This window comes from Drosophila eugracilis, unplaced genomic scaffold, assembly GCF_018153835.1.
Source record: "Drosophila eugracilis isolate 14026-0451.02 unplaced genomic scaffold, ASM1815383v1 contig_1897, whole genome shotgun sequence".
NCBI lineage: Eukaryota > Metazoa > Arthropoda > Insecta > Diptera > Drosophilidae > Drosophila > Drosophila eugracilis.
In genome coordinates, this window is record NW_024572751.1 from 757691 (window position 1) to 776797 (window position 19107).

General features: G+C 40.1%; 1 protein-coding gene across 1 annotated transcript; it reads left to right on the forward strand.

Moving 5' to 3' along the window:
* Positions 1 to 3376: 3376 nt before the first annotated feature.
* LOC108115040 lies at positions 3377 to 6507 on the forward strand. Its single transcript, XM_017226288.2, has 4 exons — positions 3377 to 3595; positions 5136 to 5245; positions 5773 to 6187; positions 6250 to 6507. Exons 1-4 carry the CDS (start codon positions 3532 to 3534, stop codon positions 6399 to 6401), a joined length of 741 nt encoding a protein of 246 aa, XP_017081777.1. The 5' UTR covers positions 3377 to 3531; the 3' UTR covers positions 6402 to 6507.
* Positions 6508 to 19107: the final 12600 nt, after the last annotated feature.

Genomic DNA, 19107 nt, shown 5'->3' on the forward strand with positions numbered 1-19107 from the left:
GAGATCTTACGAGTTTGTTAAAAGCATTGAAAAGTTAATGATCTTTTTTTATTTAACTTTATTTATTAATTTTATTAAATTATTATTATTAAAACTGAAATAAAAATGAAATATATTTAATCGAAATTTTACATTTTACAACTATTTTATTACTTCATACTTACATATGAACGGAGCTTAGTTGACATGAACACATTTTATCGCATTTTACACTTTCCAACTGTGTCAAATTATTCAGTCAATATTCTCTTTGCGAAAAACAAAATTTAAAAGTAAGTAGATATAAATGTGTAACCAATTCTATTAAGTCATCAACTCCTGAATTTAGATGTGACACTTTTTGGGCCTTCACTGTGAGCACTGCGCCTAAAATTATGCATTACTGAGGCAACGGTCGTAACGTTTGTAAATATACATTTTATTTTACATTTTACTTGTTTTGTGGAAAAGATTTAAGTTGTGTATTAAAATATTTTTTTGCCAACTTTAAGTTAACTAGCCTTTAAAAAATTTGATAATACATCTTATTAAATTATTAAATTAAGCATTATTATTACCGGAAATTCTAATATATTTGCCATATAAATGCTAAGTCCTACTAATACATAAAATTTAAGGTGTTATTGTTTAAGCTAAAACAAATATTCTCCTTTGTTTTTATTAATAATAATTAAAATACGATATTAGTATGGAGCTTTTGAAAATTAAATAAAAGTATTTATAAATATTAATTAATTATTAACTTAATTTAACTTATATACATTTCCGATTTTCTTCATGTTATGTTTTAATGATCTTTTTACCGGACTTATTAATATTAATTCGATTTCTTTAATTATTTTTTACCAGCATTAGCATTACAGCTACCGCTAACTCAATTTAAGAGAGTAGTTCTTAAGCAATCCTTCACCATCAAAGTGAGTTTGGCGTAAAGTTCACAAGACACTTTTTTATGAAATACGTTAATAGATAGATAAGGTCGGGCAGTCGCTGCAAAAGGGTATCTAAGAAATAAGAAGTGTTCACCTGAAACTAAAAGCACCAAGAAAAAAGAGTATATGCAAATCAGAAGGCCCCATTTTGCCCGACTGCAGGGGGCTGCGTGTGGAGAGCCGCGCTCAAGGTCAAGGTGGATTGGATGGTGACTGGGTCAGCGTCAACTGAAAATCCAGTGGACTGTGAATGAAACCGAGAGTCCCGTCCCTTTAGGCTCATCGGTTGAATGACTCGTTTCTGGGTCACAAGGAAGCCGAAGCCCGAACACCCCGTAATTAAGTGCGAATTGAAAGTGATTCTGAATCAGATCTGGAAAAGTGTCTCGCCCAACTGGTTTGCCAATAAGTTGTGCTAATTTTATTCCTCAATAAATAAGTTTTTTGCTTTAAGTTTCTCTGTTGATGGATTCTTTAATGGAATTTACCATAATTTTGGTGACATTTCATCTGCCCACCTTTGGACTCTCTCACGTGTGCTTAGTCACTTAGGTAATTAACAGCACTTCTAATATAATAACAAACTCAGGTGGGAATTGCTGAGAACAAAAACAAGATTTGAAAGATGTTTTTCTTCCTCCTTTTCGCATTTCACTGCGCGCTTGTCATTATTCTCAGTCGTCTTTGAATAGATTCAGATACACATTATGAGATGTATTTATAACCACATTCGACCGTATTGTGCTAGACGAGACAACGGGCTTTAGAATCGGCGTAGAGGCCTTTGTATGACAAATAAGACTTCCCATCGAGTTCCTCGATACGTCCCACAACTCTATTTGTCTGTGTTCAGGGCCATTGTAAATAGTTTAAGAGTTCAGTACGAGGCGATCACAGTACAAAGTATGGGCCAACTAAGTGCCTGGTTTCCCCGCAAAATAGTCTGGAGATTACCGACACAGAGAGAAAAAATATCAACGAACTCGGACGTTCATTCGATGTTCATCTACACTTCACTGGCTTTGTCTTCTGATGTGCAATATCAAAACTGGGAGCTAATCTCTGTTCTCTGTTCTGACATTTATATAATTCGCACATGATTTGGCTGGTTGCTGTCTGCGTGGCTCTCTAGCAGTTATAGAATCCCATTCAGACAGGTAAATCAGGATTCTAGTAGAGCTATGCTGGTACCCGTTCAGTCCATGAATAATTCATTTTGGGAGTGATGAGAGTATTCCGATGAACAGCAAGTAAAAGTATTTTCAGTTGTCTAGTTCGACATTGTAGTTTTAATTCCCTGCTAATAGGTAAACAAGCGAACAATCGAAGAGATAGTTGCAAGCTGAGTCAGCAGCTGTGTTAATTAGTATTTATGCTGTGGAAACAGGAATGGAAAAGTACAAAGGTCCCCTTTGCATAATAGTTCTACAAAAAATATTTCATCAAATAATCTAAACAGTCTTGAACACAAGAAATGTGAATGACAAATTTGAATAATTATTAATAAAATGAAACATTTTACCAAGGAAGCTTCTGAATGACAGAAATGTTTTAAGAAACAACTCACCACAATAAACGATCAAGTGTTCAAGTCTTTTAATTTATTAATTAATTACAATTTCATTTATTTTCCTAAATCGAACTCATTTCAAAACAAGAACTTTGAGTTCTGTGCCATTCGCAAGATAGAGTATCCGAAAAGTCAGGGCTAGGTGGTTCCGAGCAGCCTTATAAGCACACATCTATTATCTCACTCTAATGGACAATTAAAGCGTCTCACACACTTTAATTAGAGGCGGAGACATTTTCACGAGTTCAGGTAAAGTGGCTTACTCGGCCAGCTTGCCTTGTTACGGTTTTAAGCAGACTTATATTCTATTCGTCCCAAGGTTCCTAGAATAAAAGGAATCCACAATTTTATGAGGCTCAAAGTGCTGTCTTCCAAGCTAGTTCCGCGGGTGTTTTATTTGTCTTTGTCTCTGTTAAGCTTAGATTAAAGATTGTTTCTGTTTATGAGTAATTAGAAGTTGTTCATTGTATTTATTTTATTAATTTCTTTCGCTAACCACGCTCAGGGTTCCTTTGTGGTTGGTCGGCAGAAGGCTAACCCTATATGTGTAAGGTTTATCAGGTGATTGTGATGCCCTAAGCGTCGGCTTGTAACTCTGAGCCCCTGCAGGCAGGCGATTGCGAAAATAGAATTGCCTAATTGCCTTTTATGGTACTTGGCAAATGGGCAAACAAGCCAAAATCTTGCGCAGAAGCCGGCGAAGTCAAGAGGAGAGGCTCCGCACTCGGTCACTCAGTCACTCAGTTACTAAGCCCAAGCCATGGTGACATGCCCAGATCGACGACGACGTCGGGATTGAGCTTGGCTTGGTTTGCATCTCGTTTTATTTTCCGCTGCGATCTGCAGCTTTAAAATCGGCGATCGACCGGCGACCAGCTCGCAGTTTAAGTTCTCAGCTTCGCGTCGACGGACGTTCGACCAGTCCACTCGCAAATACTTTTCAACTTCATAAGTTCCGACTCCGTTGCGTGTTGCTGCAGATTAGTCTTAGATCTTACAAATCGTTCTTGAGTGTCTTTTCTACACAAAATGATTAAGTCCGTGTGCCTAGTAATCGTGATCCAAGCGCTGTGGATAGTGCAGGCTGAGACCCGTAAGTTGGGATTATATGGCTTATAAAGTAATGAGAATTATTACTCGTAAAGTACTTAGTATCTTGAATCGGATGATGTGCGCCTCATCAACCTTTTTCGTGTGACTTTTATAGCAGCGTAGGTGCATAGATATTGATCAAGATCCAATACTAAGTATGAAGAACCTTCTTCCTAACCAAGTTTCCTCTCCATTCGACTTTTTAGTTAAGTAATATTACAAAATTAAGCATCTAACCTTTCATATCACGGACAGGAGGTGTGATAAATACCATTTAGAAAACTATAATTAAACAGATAAATAAATCTAGCGAAAAAGTTAATACTATATTATTTGGAAAATATTATAAAAAAATATACTTGCAAAGATAATTTACAATGGGAAATGATAAATAACGGAGCAAAGTGTGTCATTTCCCAACTGTTTGTTTTTGTTAAAATTTAACTCAACTTTATGGCCAGTGACGAACTTTGCCACTTTGCCTTACACCCTTTCGAAAAATGTCTAGAAAGATACTAAAACGTATTTTACAACTTACTACGTTGGAGTTACCCTCTAATAGTAATGAAAGGCGTTAAGTAAACACAAATTGTAAGAGTGTTCAGATTTCGAGTTGGAAACTACCCCACGGAGTCCGAGCAGATTCTACAAAGTGTAATTAGCACTTTCGTTTGCTTTTCACACCTGGTGTGTACGAAGAATGCAATCGCATCTCCTGGAATATGTCAAATGTCAAGTTTACCAGCAGTTGCCCAAATCTAGCCACTTATCAAGGTGTTAAGTGAGTGAGGCGACACAGTTTTGTTTGAAAAATGAGCGTAACAAAACAAAAATAACAAAGGGGGACAAAAGGCCGGCTTTTCTTCGCTTCCGCATCGCCATCGCACTCGAAATGCCAAACACACAAATGTAGGCTCTCAAAATGCAGACTATGAACCAAATCCATACTTAATTAACGCGAGCCGTGGCCGTTGGCGGCCTTCAACTTGAAATTTTAATCGCTCCCGCTGCAGCTCGCCTTGTCGTCGAATGGCGCTAATGAAATTGCCCAGCTTAATGGTAACGTTAATGATAAACCAGCTATAACCTTATGGCCGGCTCTAGCCACGAATGTGTGTCATGTGCCCCAGAATCGCGGCTCCAACAGGTTCTAGAGGTGCACTTCTTGGCAACCTTGCCATCGAAACTGAACTGAAACCGAAACCGAATCCGAATCAAGATCTTGATTTTGATCTCGATCCGTTTGGAGGCCGCTGTGGCTTCGCGCTTGTTTTCTCTGAGCCCATCTGCAGAGTCGATGAACTTTACAGGAATTAAAGCGGCGGTGTTGATGTTGATTTTCGATTTTGTTGACACTTCTCAGTGTTTTCTTCCGACTGAACTGAAAAACATCAACAAATCAAGCAAAATGGGCAGATTTTATATTAGGACTAACAGGCAAAGCTAATGTTATTTTATTTTTTATTCATATTTAATACACCATATCTATTTGTAATATTAACAATAACACCATTCTAATTGCTCTTCGATTCTCTCCACAGCCGCGTATATCAAGCAATGCCATAGGAACGACCCAAAGCTGGTGGACTGTTTCATTGGAGCTATTGAGCACCTGAAGCCGTACCTGGCCAATGGCATTCCCGACATCCAGGTGAGTGACTTTTCCCTGCAGTTCATTAGGTATTGCACTTAGCGTTAGTCTTTATCCGAATCATTTTCTTTGAAAACGAGTTTTTAGTTGCGTAACAAGCAAATGAAAGTCACTGGGACTTTCGCACTTGCATAATGAGTGTTTTAGCGTTGAAAAGGGGAGGGATTGGTGAGGCTTACTCCGCGCACAGTGGAGCAATTTCCGTTTGAAGGTCATTTCGGGCACTTGCGTTTTAATCAGTTTTATATTCCATGCATTCAAAATCAGTCAAGAGTTCTAAATTAAATTTAATATTTGAAATCCGTAGAAACCCTACAATTTGTTTTGTTTTTCTTTCTCGTTGCTACTAATTCGACTTCTGTTTTTGTAGAAAAAACTGGAAATATCACCAGGTATAGAAAGTTTCTGTAGTAGATGAGTATTAGCTAGTCAGCATTACTTGTTTGGATTTCCTAGTTAGAGTGTTTAGTGTTATGAGTTGAAGCAAAGATCAAACGGTTGAATAATATCAATTCTCTTTTTCTCAGCTGCCCTCTGTGGAGCCCTTCAAGATGGACACTCTGGCCCTGCAGCTCACCGAAGGTCCCCAGGGATATAAGATCACGCTGAAGAACATGGAGGCATTCGGGGCGAGCAACTTCCAGGTCAAGTCCCTGAAACTGAGCGAGGGCAGCGAGCCCTTCAAAGCGAAAATAGTGATGCCCAAGCTGAAGATCGAAGCCAAGTACACGAGCTCCGGAGTTCTTCTAATCCTGCCAGCCTCCGGAGGAGGAGACTTCCACGCCAACTTCGAGGGTGTGAGTGCCGATCTCACAGGAAAGACATCGACACATGCGGCTAAGGGCGGAAACTATCTGCACATCGATGCTCTCAGCTTGGTCCTGGATGTGAAGGATGTTAAGATGAGCATCTCGGGTGCCTTCAACAACAATCGAATTCTACGTAAGTCACCCCTCAGTCTAACAATAATACTCATAATGATGACATTCCCCTTTGTTCTTCAGTGGAAGCCACTAATCTCTTCTTACGTGAAAACTCTCAAATCGTTTTGGAGGCCATGCAGGCTCAGCTGCAGAAGAAGTTGGCAAGTGAGTTCGGAAAACTCGCCAACCAGCTGCTGAAGAACGTTCCTATCGAGCAATTCTACGTGGATTAGGCTTACCTATTATAGACCCTAGTTCGTTAGTCCTAGCTAAGATTTATTTAACTGTAAATTACTCTCTAATGCTATGAACCAAGTATTAAATTGTATGTGGTGTAAATGTGTTTGTTTAACTGATAGGCAGCGGAGGCAACTCTTTGTTTTAGGGGATGATCGGAAACCATTTCAAGGGATGATGTTAGTTGTAGTAAAACCCAGTCGTAGGACGGAGGACACAAATTCGAATTTCAGCCACTCGAAATTCTCCATCTTGATTATTCTTTGACTCAAAAAGAATTTCGTTTGTAGTCATAAATTTATTTAGGTTTCTAAAATAACAAAATGATTTTATTGTTAATTAACTAGTTTATTTTATTTCAAATGCCGGATTTCCTTTTAATTCTATCTTAATTCAGAAATTCGAATTCTGCTCAAAACAATTTTTGTCACGATTCAATTCTGTTGCTTTCGCAGAATTGTAAAACCTTTGGCCTGAATTTTGCACCATCTAGCTCTTGGATCTGAAACCTTAACAGATGTTTTAGTTGATGTGATGTGGCAACCCTTGGTTGCGGTTCTTGTCTTAACTATGCTGTGTCTTGAATTGAGGATGAAGTCAGCTTATACAAATTACCTAAGAGCCAATAGGTGTCTCTTTAGTTTCTTATATTCATGAATTTTAAACACTTATATTTTAGTTTCAGTTGATAGAAGAGTTTCTAAGACTTTTATAAGCTGACAAATAGAAGAAAAATATTTACATATTACGAAAAATGAAATAAACTTAACAGTGTTAAATTAACACAAAATATTATTTACTATTTCAGTATGCATTTGAATAGTTTTCTTATCTAATATAATATTTAATAATAAGTTTATGAATGGTTTGGGTAAAACTATATAGCATAAAATTATTAATAATTTATACTGAACACATCCAAGCCAAAATAATAATAACGTTGTTTTGGCACGTTTGTTTGGAAAATAACAAGAAAATATAAAAATATAAATATATGTTACGACTGAGCCATAGATGGCGGTTAAGTACAAAATAATAAGGGCGGCTATTTGGTTTTATTCATAGTTTTACGGATTCTAACATAGATGGCGTTGTGGTAAGATGAATTTTCTTGAATGGATAAATCGGAGTGGATAACTCAGTGCTGACGGTTACGGATAAGTTCACTGTACCCAGTGCACAGTTATGTGGCAGCGCTGGTTCTCGTCGGTGGCAAGTCTGTTCTGGTGGCTCTGGTTATTTGGTTTCAATTAGAATTCCTTCGTTGAGTTTTGGTTAAAAACTCTAAAGACATACTCGGAAAAAACTCCGAAATGTCTTTTCCTAAAAATAAAATGTTATGATTTTTAAAAATTAAAATGGTCTTAGTTTTAGGAGGAGGGCAATAATTTATGCCACCTGTTCCTAGATATTTTACAATTTTTAATTGCACGAAAAAAAGCGGTGCTATGAACGGTGAAAAGAAAAGGCCGAAAGAGTGGTTTTCTATGTTTCATTTGCGCAGCGCTGCGACTGCGTTTCTACAGCGGTTAAGAACGAATGTTAGGGGGCGATCGTCGACTCGCCAGCGCTTATCTCGGCTTCTCTTACAGATAAAGAAGATAATTCAGCATACAGTGATGCTGAACAAATTGTAAGCCTTGGTTTTGGTATTAGCTAGATTACTGCTCCCGAGTCCCGACAAATATATTGTTTTTATTACCGAGTTTTCCTACATTTAACATTTAACACTTAGTTCATTTTTTGACCAATTAAAATGACCTGGAAAATGATGCTTAATTGCCTTAAAATATATATGTATTACATTACATTTGAGTACGTTGAGATCACGTTTAAAGTCTCTGTTTCGGATAAATCATGGAGCTCCCGAGATCCTTCGAAATGTTTTCGACGACTTGTATCCATCAGCAGATACGTGGAAAGAGCGTTCTTCCAAAAAGATCGCACAGGTGAGATTATTGTAAATATGTTCAGGATCAGCCTTTCAATGATTATTCCCAGGGGAAGCATAAGATCAAGAGCAATTTTCCAGGTTTTGGAATAGGAGTATATTCGCCAATTTCCAAACTTTCGGGATGTATTCAACAGTTTGAACGCTGTTGAATACCGACACCAGGTTTGATTCGGTAATAGTCGAATTGTCATGTTGCCCAGAAGGGTTCACCTGGAGTTTTCTTCGGTGATAAATAAAGTCTTTCACCCCTGTCAAAGTGACGGGGATTCCAGAAACTCTTTAACTTGTCGATGTATGCTTTCAGGGGAATAGTCGTACGGCTTGAAGAGTTGCTTAAGGCTGCTTGGGAAAGCTTTAGCATTTTTTTGGGTAGTACGCCACCAGCCGCCTGAAGGGTTTCTAATGTTTGATTTTAGGGTGGGCTGAGCCTTATATCGTTTTGTGATATGCCACAGAGAGTAATTAGAACTAGCGTCTGTGTCCAGATTTTCCAAGAAACCACTTACTCTCGTTTTCTTCGGGCGAGCGCTTTGCTTAATCAGTTAGCCGGCCGATTATAAATATTATTTTTTAATCGGTAATACCTATTCGGTATCATTAGAATATGTAATTTATGTAGATGCAAAAGTATGCAATATTATAAGTTCAGTTCATATCTGACAGTGTAAGAAAAGTGCAGCATACTCTTGGGCGTAATATAGTTTTAAGCTTAGTTTTAAAAATATGAACAGTGCTTTTGAAGGAAATAAATTACACATACTTTTAGACATTATCAAAATGGATCTTGAATTAAAGATGGTTTCCTATTTAACACAAAGACTTGAATGACCTAATTTTGGTGATCAAGTCTGCTCCTCATAAAAGCATATTAAACAATATTAAATCATCTATATCATCTCATTTGACTACTTGATTTCAAATTGAAATTTCAACTTAAAGGATATGACAAATAAAACTAAATAGACTTAAAAGCAACTGAATTACTATGATATTATTATAAAATTATGTAAAATTCCGCCCTCAGCGGAAAAATCACGATCGACTTCATTTCCTGGAGCTAGCGAGTGCACGAACCATTCGTAGAAGTCCATAGCCTGCTTTAACGCTGAGATGATTAAAAATAAAATTGACTTTTATTTGTATTTTACCCAAAAGTATACATTTCATTTTAGAATAACCATTATCCTTCAAAACCTTTGTTCATACTTTTGTTAATTAGGTTTTAAAAAGCCCTAGCCAAATGTTAGCTCTTAGTTTTAACCCATTGTTGGCCTTAAATAAATTAATAAATGTGTTAATAGGCGTGGAATCCATCCATATGTACGTATTAGCAGCTAAACAACACACTTGGAGCAAACATACCAAACAAAGACATATCTTACAGATTAATACATCGCTAGATGAAGTGATTGTGAATGTTCTTGGAGAAGTAAGGCCAAAATCAGTCCTCAGTTGCGTTGTCGAAACAACATTCCAATATACCAAATAGTTCTGACTAATTATCTCCTCCTCGACAATGTGCAGAATAAGATCTATTTGCAGCTTGGATACATCAGGGGCAGTTTGTAGGTTAACACAGGGAGTAGACGGTGTAGTATGAGCAACCCCTTGCATTATGTTTGCACAAATACACCTCTGTTTCCTCTCTTTTTTGGTCCTGATCGAGAATATATACACATTTTGGGGACCAACAAGCTTCACGCTTACACGGTATTACAGACTGTTCAACGAATACCATTTTACTTTGTTAGTAACGTGTATAATTACTGTTTGGAAAAGTTAAGATTAAGGATTATTTTATTATAAAATAAAAATTAATTTATTAACTTGCATCCATCTAACGTACACCTGAAAGGAAATTATATTACTCAAAATTCAAGTATTTATATGACTAAGAACTTGTGAATAATGTTCTACCAATTGAATCCAATTCTTCTCTTTCACATAAATATTATCTAAAAAGTCGTATTTTATGGTATCTAAACGTAAGAGTATGCAATACCAGATGTATATCTTGCGACAAAGTTGAAATCGTCCAAGATAGTTTGCAGCCCTCGCAGATAAAAGTAAGTTTTGGCAACACAAGTGCAGAATTCAGCTGAACAAAACGGGAATTGGGCAACTTTTGGGCATTGCCACACTTGACAGCAACCCGCATAGCTTCAGCCCGTCTGTTTGTCCCGCGGCGCCAAGAAATCTGTGGGAGATGCGAACCAGCTCCTAATGACATGGCTGCATCTGCCGCTGAAGGGAAAACTGTCTGGTGGCTGGAGGAAGTGCAGATCTAAGTGAATTGTCGTGTTGACAATTTCGAACACTGAACGCTGAGTAAAAGTTAATATGCTCGTGCTCGGCACTCAAGTATTTAAACATTTGCCCGCTTGTAATTCGAGTCGCATGCAAGTTGAGATACGCGCATCTGAGAGAATGCCTTCGGATCTGGGCGATGCACAACGTCCTGGGAGATGGCATGTTCGGCATGCGTGCTTGTTTGTATCTTTAAGATACTTTTGCTGTTCGGGCGCAGACGCTGCGCTCCACACACACACTTTATTTATTGTATAAACAATTTCGTGACTTTGTTGTTTATTTTTCTTCGCATTTTGTTGCACCGCTCGTTCGACACACATAATGGATGTCTGCGGCAGTCAGCAGTTAGTTACACAAAAAGAAAAAAGCCGATTTACGTGAAAATGCATAAATTTGATCATTAAAAAGTTGATGCATTTTTGGGTTATCTCTGCTTATCTGCTATCCTGATCAATACAGCAGACGGTTCGAATTGGTTATCTCTACTTCAAGAACAAAAGTTTCCGACCAAATAAACCAAATATATTCTAGTGCAGAGTGCACTTTTCCTTGTTTCTATGGTATTGCGGTTGGAAATTTTAGATACGTTAAAAATGCCATTAATAATTTAATTAAATTGAAAAACTACATTATTGAAAATACTTTCCCCCCAAAATAAGTCGATGTAATGGCTCATCTTCATTCAGGTTTCAGGTTTCAAAAATAATGATTAAAGGGTATGGGAAGTGTACTAATATTTTAGGAATTCAAATAAATTACCTATGAAATTGCAAAAATATATTAATTATATCAATACATTTTCGACCAAGGCACTTATCAGATTTTCTGTGTTTCCATTTTCATCAATTACATTTAGTTTAACTTAGTTAATATATTTAAAAATAAATCTGCGAAACTAAACTGTCTTTAATAAAGGATTTCACTACTTAAATCCACCAATTTTTTAGTGTTCTAAAATTAAAATCGTTTTATAAACACATGAATGGAAATTGAGCAGTCATCGAAGTGTAGGGAACCCTTGGGAATCGGTGCCAGGGGTCGTCTGTCGATGTCTCGACATGTTTGAATGCATCGCGACCGATTTGGAAAAATGGCTAAGCAAATATGCAGGAAACTTCACTTTCCTGGCACTTTCTGCTCGGCCTGCCTACTACTAATTTGTGTTTGGCACTTGGCTGTATCGCTTTTTGAAGTCATCGTGTTGGCCGTGATGGAACCAGCCTAAGAAAACACGGCACGCATCTTCGGATTGTGTAAATACTCCGGAGCAGCTATAAGCTGGAGACCGAAGACTGAACCCCCGGCAAAGAAAAAAAGAAGAGCGCCCAGCGATGCTCGAGTGTTTTCTTTATAAACAGAAAACTTAATGATGTTGATTTAGTAGAACAGACAACCCCAGATCGCGTCTCACTCGCCTGCTATTTTCATAATATGTGTGGTACAATATGATTGGGTGTTTGTGCTCTGCGCTCAACACTTTACAAATTTTGCCCGGCCAAAGTAAACGTCAGCGCCGCGACGCTCTCAGCTCGGAACTCCAAGTTTCAAGCTCTTCACTCCCCACTGCCCACTCCCCAAGCCCCAGTCCCCACTCCCCATCACGATGTTCCCCGTCAGTCAACATGATTTGCAAGATATACAAATTCATTCAGCGGCGACGAAGACCTGAGTCGGAGCTGGAACTGAAGCCCAAGCCCAAGCCAAGACGATGACGAAGACCACGACTTCGTTCTGGCCCGCATGTCTGCTTCATTAACACGTCTTTATAGCCCGGCTACGATTCTCGGGACCCCTTGTACCCGGATACCCTGCGGTGTCCGCTAGGTGCAGGGAATGCTCACAACACTCTGAGAGGTTGTGACAAGCCATTTGGGCCTCCCATTAGCGTGGGTGGAAGTTCGAATCGGAACCTTGCAGTTGGACATGTGATTTATAACGATTTCGGAAATGTATAAAGGAATATATATTTTCGCCTTTAAATAATTTAAAAAAATTTGCAATTTGTTGTCTAAATTGATTGGATATATAGTAGTTTCAATTATGAATAACATTTACCTTCAGCTACTTCTACTTGTGTAAAATGCGTATTATATGAATATATATAGTTTGAATCCTACAAATCATCCATCCCAGCCTTGTCATTCTACCTGTAGTATCTCCATTAAGGCTTTCTGATCTCAAAACTGGATTGAATGAAAAGCTGTTAAAAAGGTATCTTAGGGTCTATTCCTTCATGTTTAACAATCCCTGCTAATTCTTACAGATCTCAGGTGTAAATTGTTTTCCTCCTCTCCAGCATGCGTCCTTGCCCGCATCTTTGTTCTGGAATGAGCCTGTTTGCGTCCGTGCGAGTATCTGTGTTCTCAGTCGCCTTTGTGTGGGTGCACTGGATTGCCTGAGTGTGTGTTGTGTGTCAACACAAGGGAGGAGCGAGAATTTAGAGCCGCGACCGCAATTAGTTGGACCGCACTAAAATATGATTAGTACCCATTTCCCACCTCCTCCTCCCATGTTCTCCTTCCTCCGATGTCGGGTTTGTTTGGTGAACTTGGGCTCCGCAACAATAATGCCCACGTAAACAAACCGCCACTCGAATTCCTCAAAGCGGGGGCACGAAAGAGACTGCGTTAATTAGAACTACGAAAAGTCGTCAACAAAGGTTTTCTGGCGGTGAGAAATCGATGCAGTGCGTGAGATTGTAGACTCCGCTCGACCCGTCGAATACCTAAAACTATCATTCTGCGGATCTGCAGCTGCCTGTTCCTTTGCAAGAAGAGTGCGGTAATGTCATCTCCCACAAAAACATGACAAACATAACTGACCATTATATGGGAAATGCATTCCGTTAATGCACAGAAGATTTCACAAAGATTCCTTGTACCCAAGAGTAGGGCTAGTAGGTGCAAGGACCCTTTAAGTTGAATCAATTTGAGCATGATATTGATCGTGATCTTAGGCTGATAACATAGAATCTATTATTCTTATACTTTGACGCACTGCGTTTAGTACAAACAAGTTACTTTATTTAATCTATTAACTACCAGAAATACAAGTATTGGTAACCAAAACCTCTTACATCACCATAAATAAGAATAAAATGTTTATTATTGCACAGACTCGATGGATAAACAATGTCCTGAGGACTCCAAATGGTTAACTATTCTTATACTCGTTCCTCATTAAAAGCAAACAATGTACAAAATCACCAAATTCTGCATTGAAATTGCATTTTGAGCACTGCTTACAAAGCCTTATCGCAAGTTCTTAAATTTTGAATTGAATTGTTTTCAGTGGATGCATGCGGATGAAGTCTAAAAACTTCCAAGAAAGCAAAGGAAGGGAATTGCTGGCCCGCTGTCCTTCGTCCTTTGCCGTGCGTCCTTCACCCAGCCACGTCAGTGGCTTGGAAATAATTTCGCATCCCCGGACAGGCCAAGGAATTCCAGCACTTGCATTTGCCGTCTAAAAAGCCAGTCTTTGTGCCAGGAAGTTTGCCTTGGCCACCTTTTGTTGACTGCCTCCGCCTGCGAGTGACATTAGTCGTGCAATAAGCAGACAGGCCCCAGTGACACATGTTTCCCAGTCTAGGTCCGTGACTGCTCCTGCTCCTTTTCCCGTTCCTGCTCCTGCTCCCGCTCCTGCTCCTGCTCCTTTTGCAGCTCCAACTGCTTACCCCGCTAGCTGGCTGCCCGCTTTGTTTGAGTTTCCTTCACCTTCTGGCAGCTGGGAAACTGGCAAAGTTTTTCAACTTGGCATGCCAGACACGTTGACAAAAGACGACAACGTTGCCAGCAACGACATAGACGAATTTATGCTAATCAGCTTGGATGCCGTGCCCTGGAGCCCTAAAGCTCTGAGGCCCTGGATGTCTGTCCTCCTGGATTTTGGCCACGAGGGTTGTTCGGCCATTTCGTGGTAAACTGGGGCATGGCAAATTAATTTGATTGTCGGGCATGATGAGGTTCACAGATAGAGCTCAGTTCACCTACCGACGAAAGGGTTGTGTGGGCTTGCCATTTAATTCCGGTTCCGGTACATCGGCATGTAATATAGGATCCGAATATGTAGCTAGCAATTGGCCACTCTATAAAACATTACGAAAATTCTTTCACTGGTTAGCGGGTTTTCATTGCAAAAATGTCTGCCTTTTATATAAAAATGTTCTCTGTTAACAGGCAACAAAGAATCATAATTTGAATTCCCTTGAATTGAAGATGAAAAGGATAAAAACTGGCATTAAAATAAATGATTAAATTAAATGGGGATCTTAGCCTCTAATGTATTTTCTTGCTTTCCAACTGTAGAATCCACAAATATAAGTCATAGCGCTTTCCCATGGCTTCTTTTGGTTCCGCCCTCGTGTGCCGCGACGTCCGTCCCATTTGATCGCTACCTTTGCCTGTTGACTGGCAAATTATAATGAGGCCTGGATGGGTCTTAGGCGGGGGAGCGGAAGGGAACGCGACTGCTGACAAATTTGCAGCCGTACTACAATAGTTGCCTGGCAGCCATCAAATCCACTCAGTGCACACTTCACGCACCAATTAAGTTCAATTTTCGATAGAATAACAAAACGCGCTCAGCATTTTCAGAGCTCATTCCCCTCAGTTTCCATCTGGGGAGTTTTCCTGCCCTTGGCGGGCATGGAAATTGACATCATTTGCTGTTAAAAATGTGTCGAGGGTGCTGCGTTCGCAATTACGTGTGTGCCGTATCCGATTCGAATTGGAATCGGGATCGGGAGGGGATGAGGATGAGGATGGGGATGCGGATTATCCGGGAGTGAGGACTGCATCTGTTTATGGCGAAGAGCCAGCGGGCGGCATTATAAGCACATTAAATTCTGAAGGCACAGCCGGGGCATGTCTGAAATGCTGACGACTTTCGGGCGGTGGGTCGCAAGTGGTTTTTATGCGCATGTATTATTATTGAATATCATTAGGAGTGCTCGTACGCACATCCCACCCTAATCTTTGCCGAACGTGAGGTCCTGCCCTTGGGGTCGATTCCTGAACTGTCAGCCAGCGCAAAGTCAAATCAATTCGGGGCGGGGCGAAACTAAAAAGTCCGCGTCTGGACCCAAGCCGTTTGCGTTGGACTGCGTTTAGTGGTTTAATTTTTATTTTTATGGTGCAATTTTATGGCAGCCCTTTCCACAAAGCACAAAGCAAATGTCCCATATGACAAGGTTACAGTGAGGGAAATAAATGTAAGCCGTTTCAGAAATACTTTCTTAAGGTTCATTTAGATATGTGATCAGTTAGTTAATAATGGAGATGGTATATGAAGGCAAAAACAGGAATTTATTTAGTATCAAAATTATATTTCATTGCTTTGAAATGGCCAATGAGATGCCCAGTTCGCGTTTTTCTATTTCAAGCACTGTACTTTGCTCAGTGCACCAGTAGAAGTCGTCCGGGTATGGTAAGAAGTTGCCTTTCAAGAGCGGCCCCGTCACAATGTGTTTTTTATGGGCTTCTGGGGCTCCGTTTTATGTTTCATCTTTTAAGTGCCCCTCGTTTGTTGCGGGTCTTAAGCAGGCTCTCCTCATGCGCCGAGTACTTTTCTGGCTTTTGTCATTAATGTGAGTTTTCCCCGCCCCGCCCCATAATTGCTACATTTTGTTTGCCGATGATGTTTCTGTTTCTGTTTCTGTCGCTGTTTCGCTCTGCAGCAATTCTGGTCGGGCTCATTAGTCGCAACCCAACTCAGCCGAGCCGAAATGAACTGAGCTGAAGTCTCAAGGATACGAGTGCGTCTGATCGGGGCTGAATAGATTTGTGTGCGGATTTCATATTCATAAGGCACATTCATTCGCCGGACTAATTAAACTTTTGCGCCGTTTTCTGGGAACCAGCCAACTGTTTAAATATTCCCCAGGCAGGCTCACTACACTCCATGAATGGCTAATTAGCAGCCGGGAGACAAAAACCAGACTCCGGCATCGGGAAATTGCCTAATCATGATTTTTGCATAATTCTTTAAAAGCTTCTCCGCCCGCCGGGGAGCGACCGCAGTTGAAAGGCTTTCTGCTCTTCAACCCTTGAAGGCTTCGAAATGAAAGTGGTCTCGCATCCATGGACCCACTTCGTCCGAGCAAGTCCTTTGTGTCTGTCCATCAAAGCTGAGCGGCATTATTATTATTATTAATAAGAATCCCTGTCTCGGAGCCCGTCTAAAGCCGATACCGATCCGTAACCGAATCAGACGGGCTGCAGAATTTTCAAAAATTAATTTATGACACGCCGTGGCACATTTTCCATTTTCCATGCGCACACAAAACGTGCTACGATTTTTATCTGCACCCCGTCCGAGTTCCACCCCTCCCCCTGTACCTATTATTTTTAATCCATTAAACAAATGCCACGTTACGAGGCCGTTGGTTCGTGTCCGTTATCAGCGGGGAAATGGGAAATGGGCAAAGGGTCTTTGATTTCCTCACCCGAGCATTCACAATGGGGCTTCCCTGCGAGGGTAGATATACTCGTATCTGTCTAGAGCAACGCCTCCGCTTCGGGCCATGCAATCGGAGAGTTTTCCTAGTTTCCCGGCCCTGCACTCTCTTCACGCTGAGTTATCATGTTCGGCGTGATGGAAAGGTACAAAACAGCCTAATGGCATTTGCGGCCAATCATTAATATCAATCGCGACAGATACTCGTATCGATCCGTTTGTCCACATGTGGGATTGTCCAGATGCAGTCGCCTGTGACTTCGTCTAGGGTTTCCCTCATCTCACACTTGAGATAATACGAATCTTTTCTTCCTGACAGGGTTGTTATCCGAGTATAGGGCTTCGTCTTCTGGGAACGTAATGTTATTCGCTTGATAGTCAATTATCATGACAAAGCTGATAGTAGTTTAAATATTTTCCTTTTTATCTCTTTATATAATTTGAAAATCTATCCCTTAATATTCCATTTTGAGAAGTCGCTTTCCTCCAGAACTCTGAAAAGCGTAAACTTCTTGTTCGAAACACAAACTAATCTCTGTGAGTATTATAAATCCTATAAATCATATCATCATATAAAAGGCTGTTGGCAAAAGCATTCAAAATGGGTGACCATTGTCACTCTCTATTATTTTTATCTCTACAATCCTTGTAAAATAAAATGGTAAGATAAAACAGTTACTAGCGTTAGGCGGTTTGAAATCATCTAACTGTTTAAAGAGATATCTGAATTTGAAATAAAACCCATTATTACCAATCGCACTTGTTTATTATCAAGAACAGTGTCTTGAGATCGTTGTAAGTATAATGGAAACTCGGGTTTCCTTCGAGCGTTGGGGCTAGGAAAAGTTCAGCATGTTCCTAGCTTCCCCTGAGCTTCACCCCTAACTAGTTTCGGTTCCCACACACAACAGCCTGGTTATCAAAGCATTTTCCTCGGATTTAAAGCTCATAACGATTCACAGCTGAGTGACCAAAGAGCTCTGAAAAAGCAGAAGCACAAAAGCCACTCTGCGCCACTCCGCTCACCCCTCCGCCAGTACAGTGCCTCCCCCGAAGACGCCCGCCTTCCCCGGAGCGAAAAAATCCAGGCGAACAAAGCAATTTTGTGGAATTACAAGAGCGTCTCTAATTGTTAAGTAAGCATAATGTGTGCAACATATGGCCGAGAGACTTGGCCGGACTTTGACAGCGCTTCCCCGACCCTCCTTCTCTGCCGCTTTCAGAAGCGGATGGGGATGTGCCTGGGAAATTATGGCAGCGACAGCCTGCAGGGCACCAAAAAAGAAAAAGAGAAAACAAATATCCAAACTGGAACGGGGGGGCACGAATAAATTGGCAAAACGCTCGCAAAAAAGATCCCTGTGTTTGTGTGTATATTAAAAGATATGTCAGCCATAAAAAGTGCTTACAGAAATATTTTATTGTGCATGTGGCAAGTCAACAAACTGTGCACTACGAGTACATCTCCGGTCCCGAGGAAGGGCAAGTGCCGGGATGAAAGCTGTTTCCACAATGGGGCGCATTCAGATGGAGTTTTTCTGCCCTCCTCGCCAACTGGAGCTCATTAAAGCTAAATAAAAGCATTGAACTGTGCAAACTGCCACAGAACCCGGACAAGGGCCGAGTTCTATCAGAAGATGCAAAGCAGAACAAACAAGATGGGTTGGGTATGTCATCATTCTCCCCTCTGAGACACTCATTACTCATGCCAGTTACCAGTTTAGTTCAGTTTTTCGTTATTATTGAAACATTTTTTGGCACACTTACTCGATCAATCATCATATACCTAAGTATTGTTACACAAATTTAAATTCAAGACTGCAAGTTCTGTAGAGGATTTTACTTTTGCGAAAGATTCCATTGCTGTGTAGAGGTGCCTGCTGCCCTCACCCAATCAAAACTATTTCCTTAAATTATTTCTGTCATATATACTCAAATGCTTTCCGACTTTGAGGTGGATATCCGACTCCGACTGATGTATATAA

What these genes read in the sequence shown, in the direction of transcription:
- LOC108115040 (XM_017226288.2), top strand. Translation starts at nt 3,532, where the DNA reads ATGATTAAGTCCGTGTGCCTAGTAATCGTGATCCAAGCGCTGTGGATA. An exon ending in GATAGTGCAGGCTGAGACCC is followed by an intron (nt 3,596 to 5,135) that starts GTAAGTTGGGAT and finishes TTCTCTCCACAG; the next exon opens with CCGCGTATATCAAGCAATGC. An exon ending in ATGGCATTCCCGACATCCAG is followed by an intron (nt 5,246 to 5,772) that starts GTGAGTGACTTT and finishes TCTTTTTCTCAG; the next exon opens with CTGCCCTCTGTGGAGCCCTT.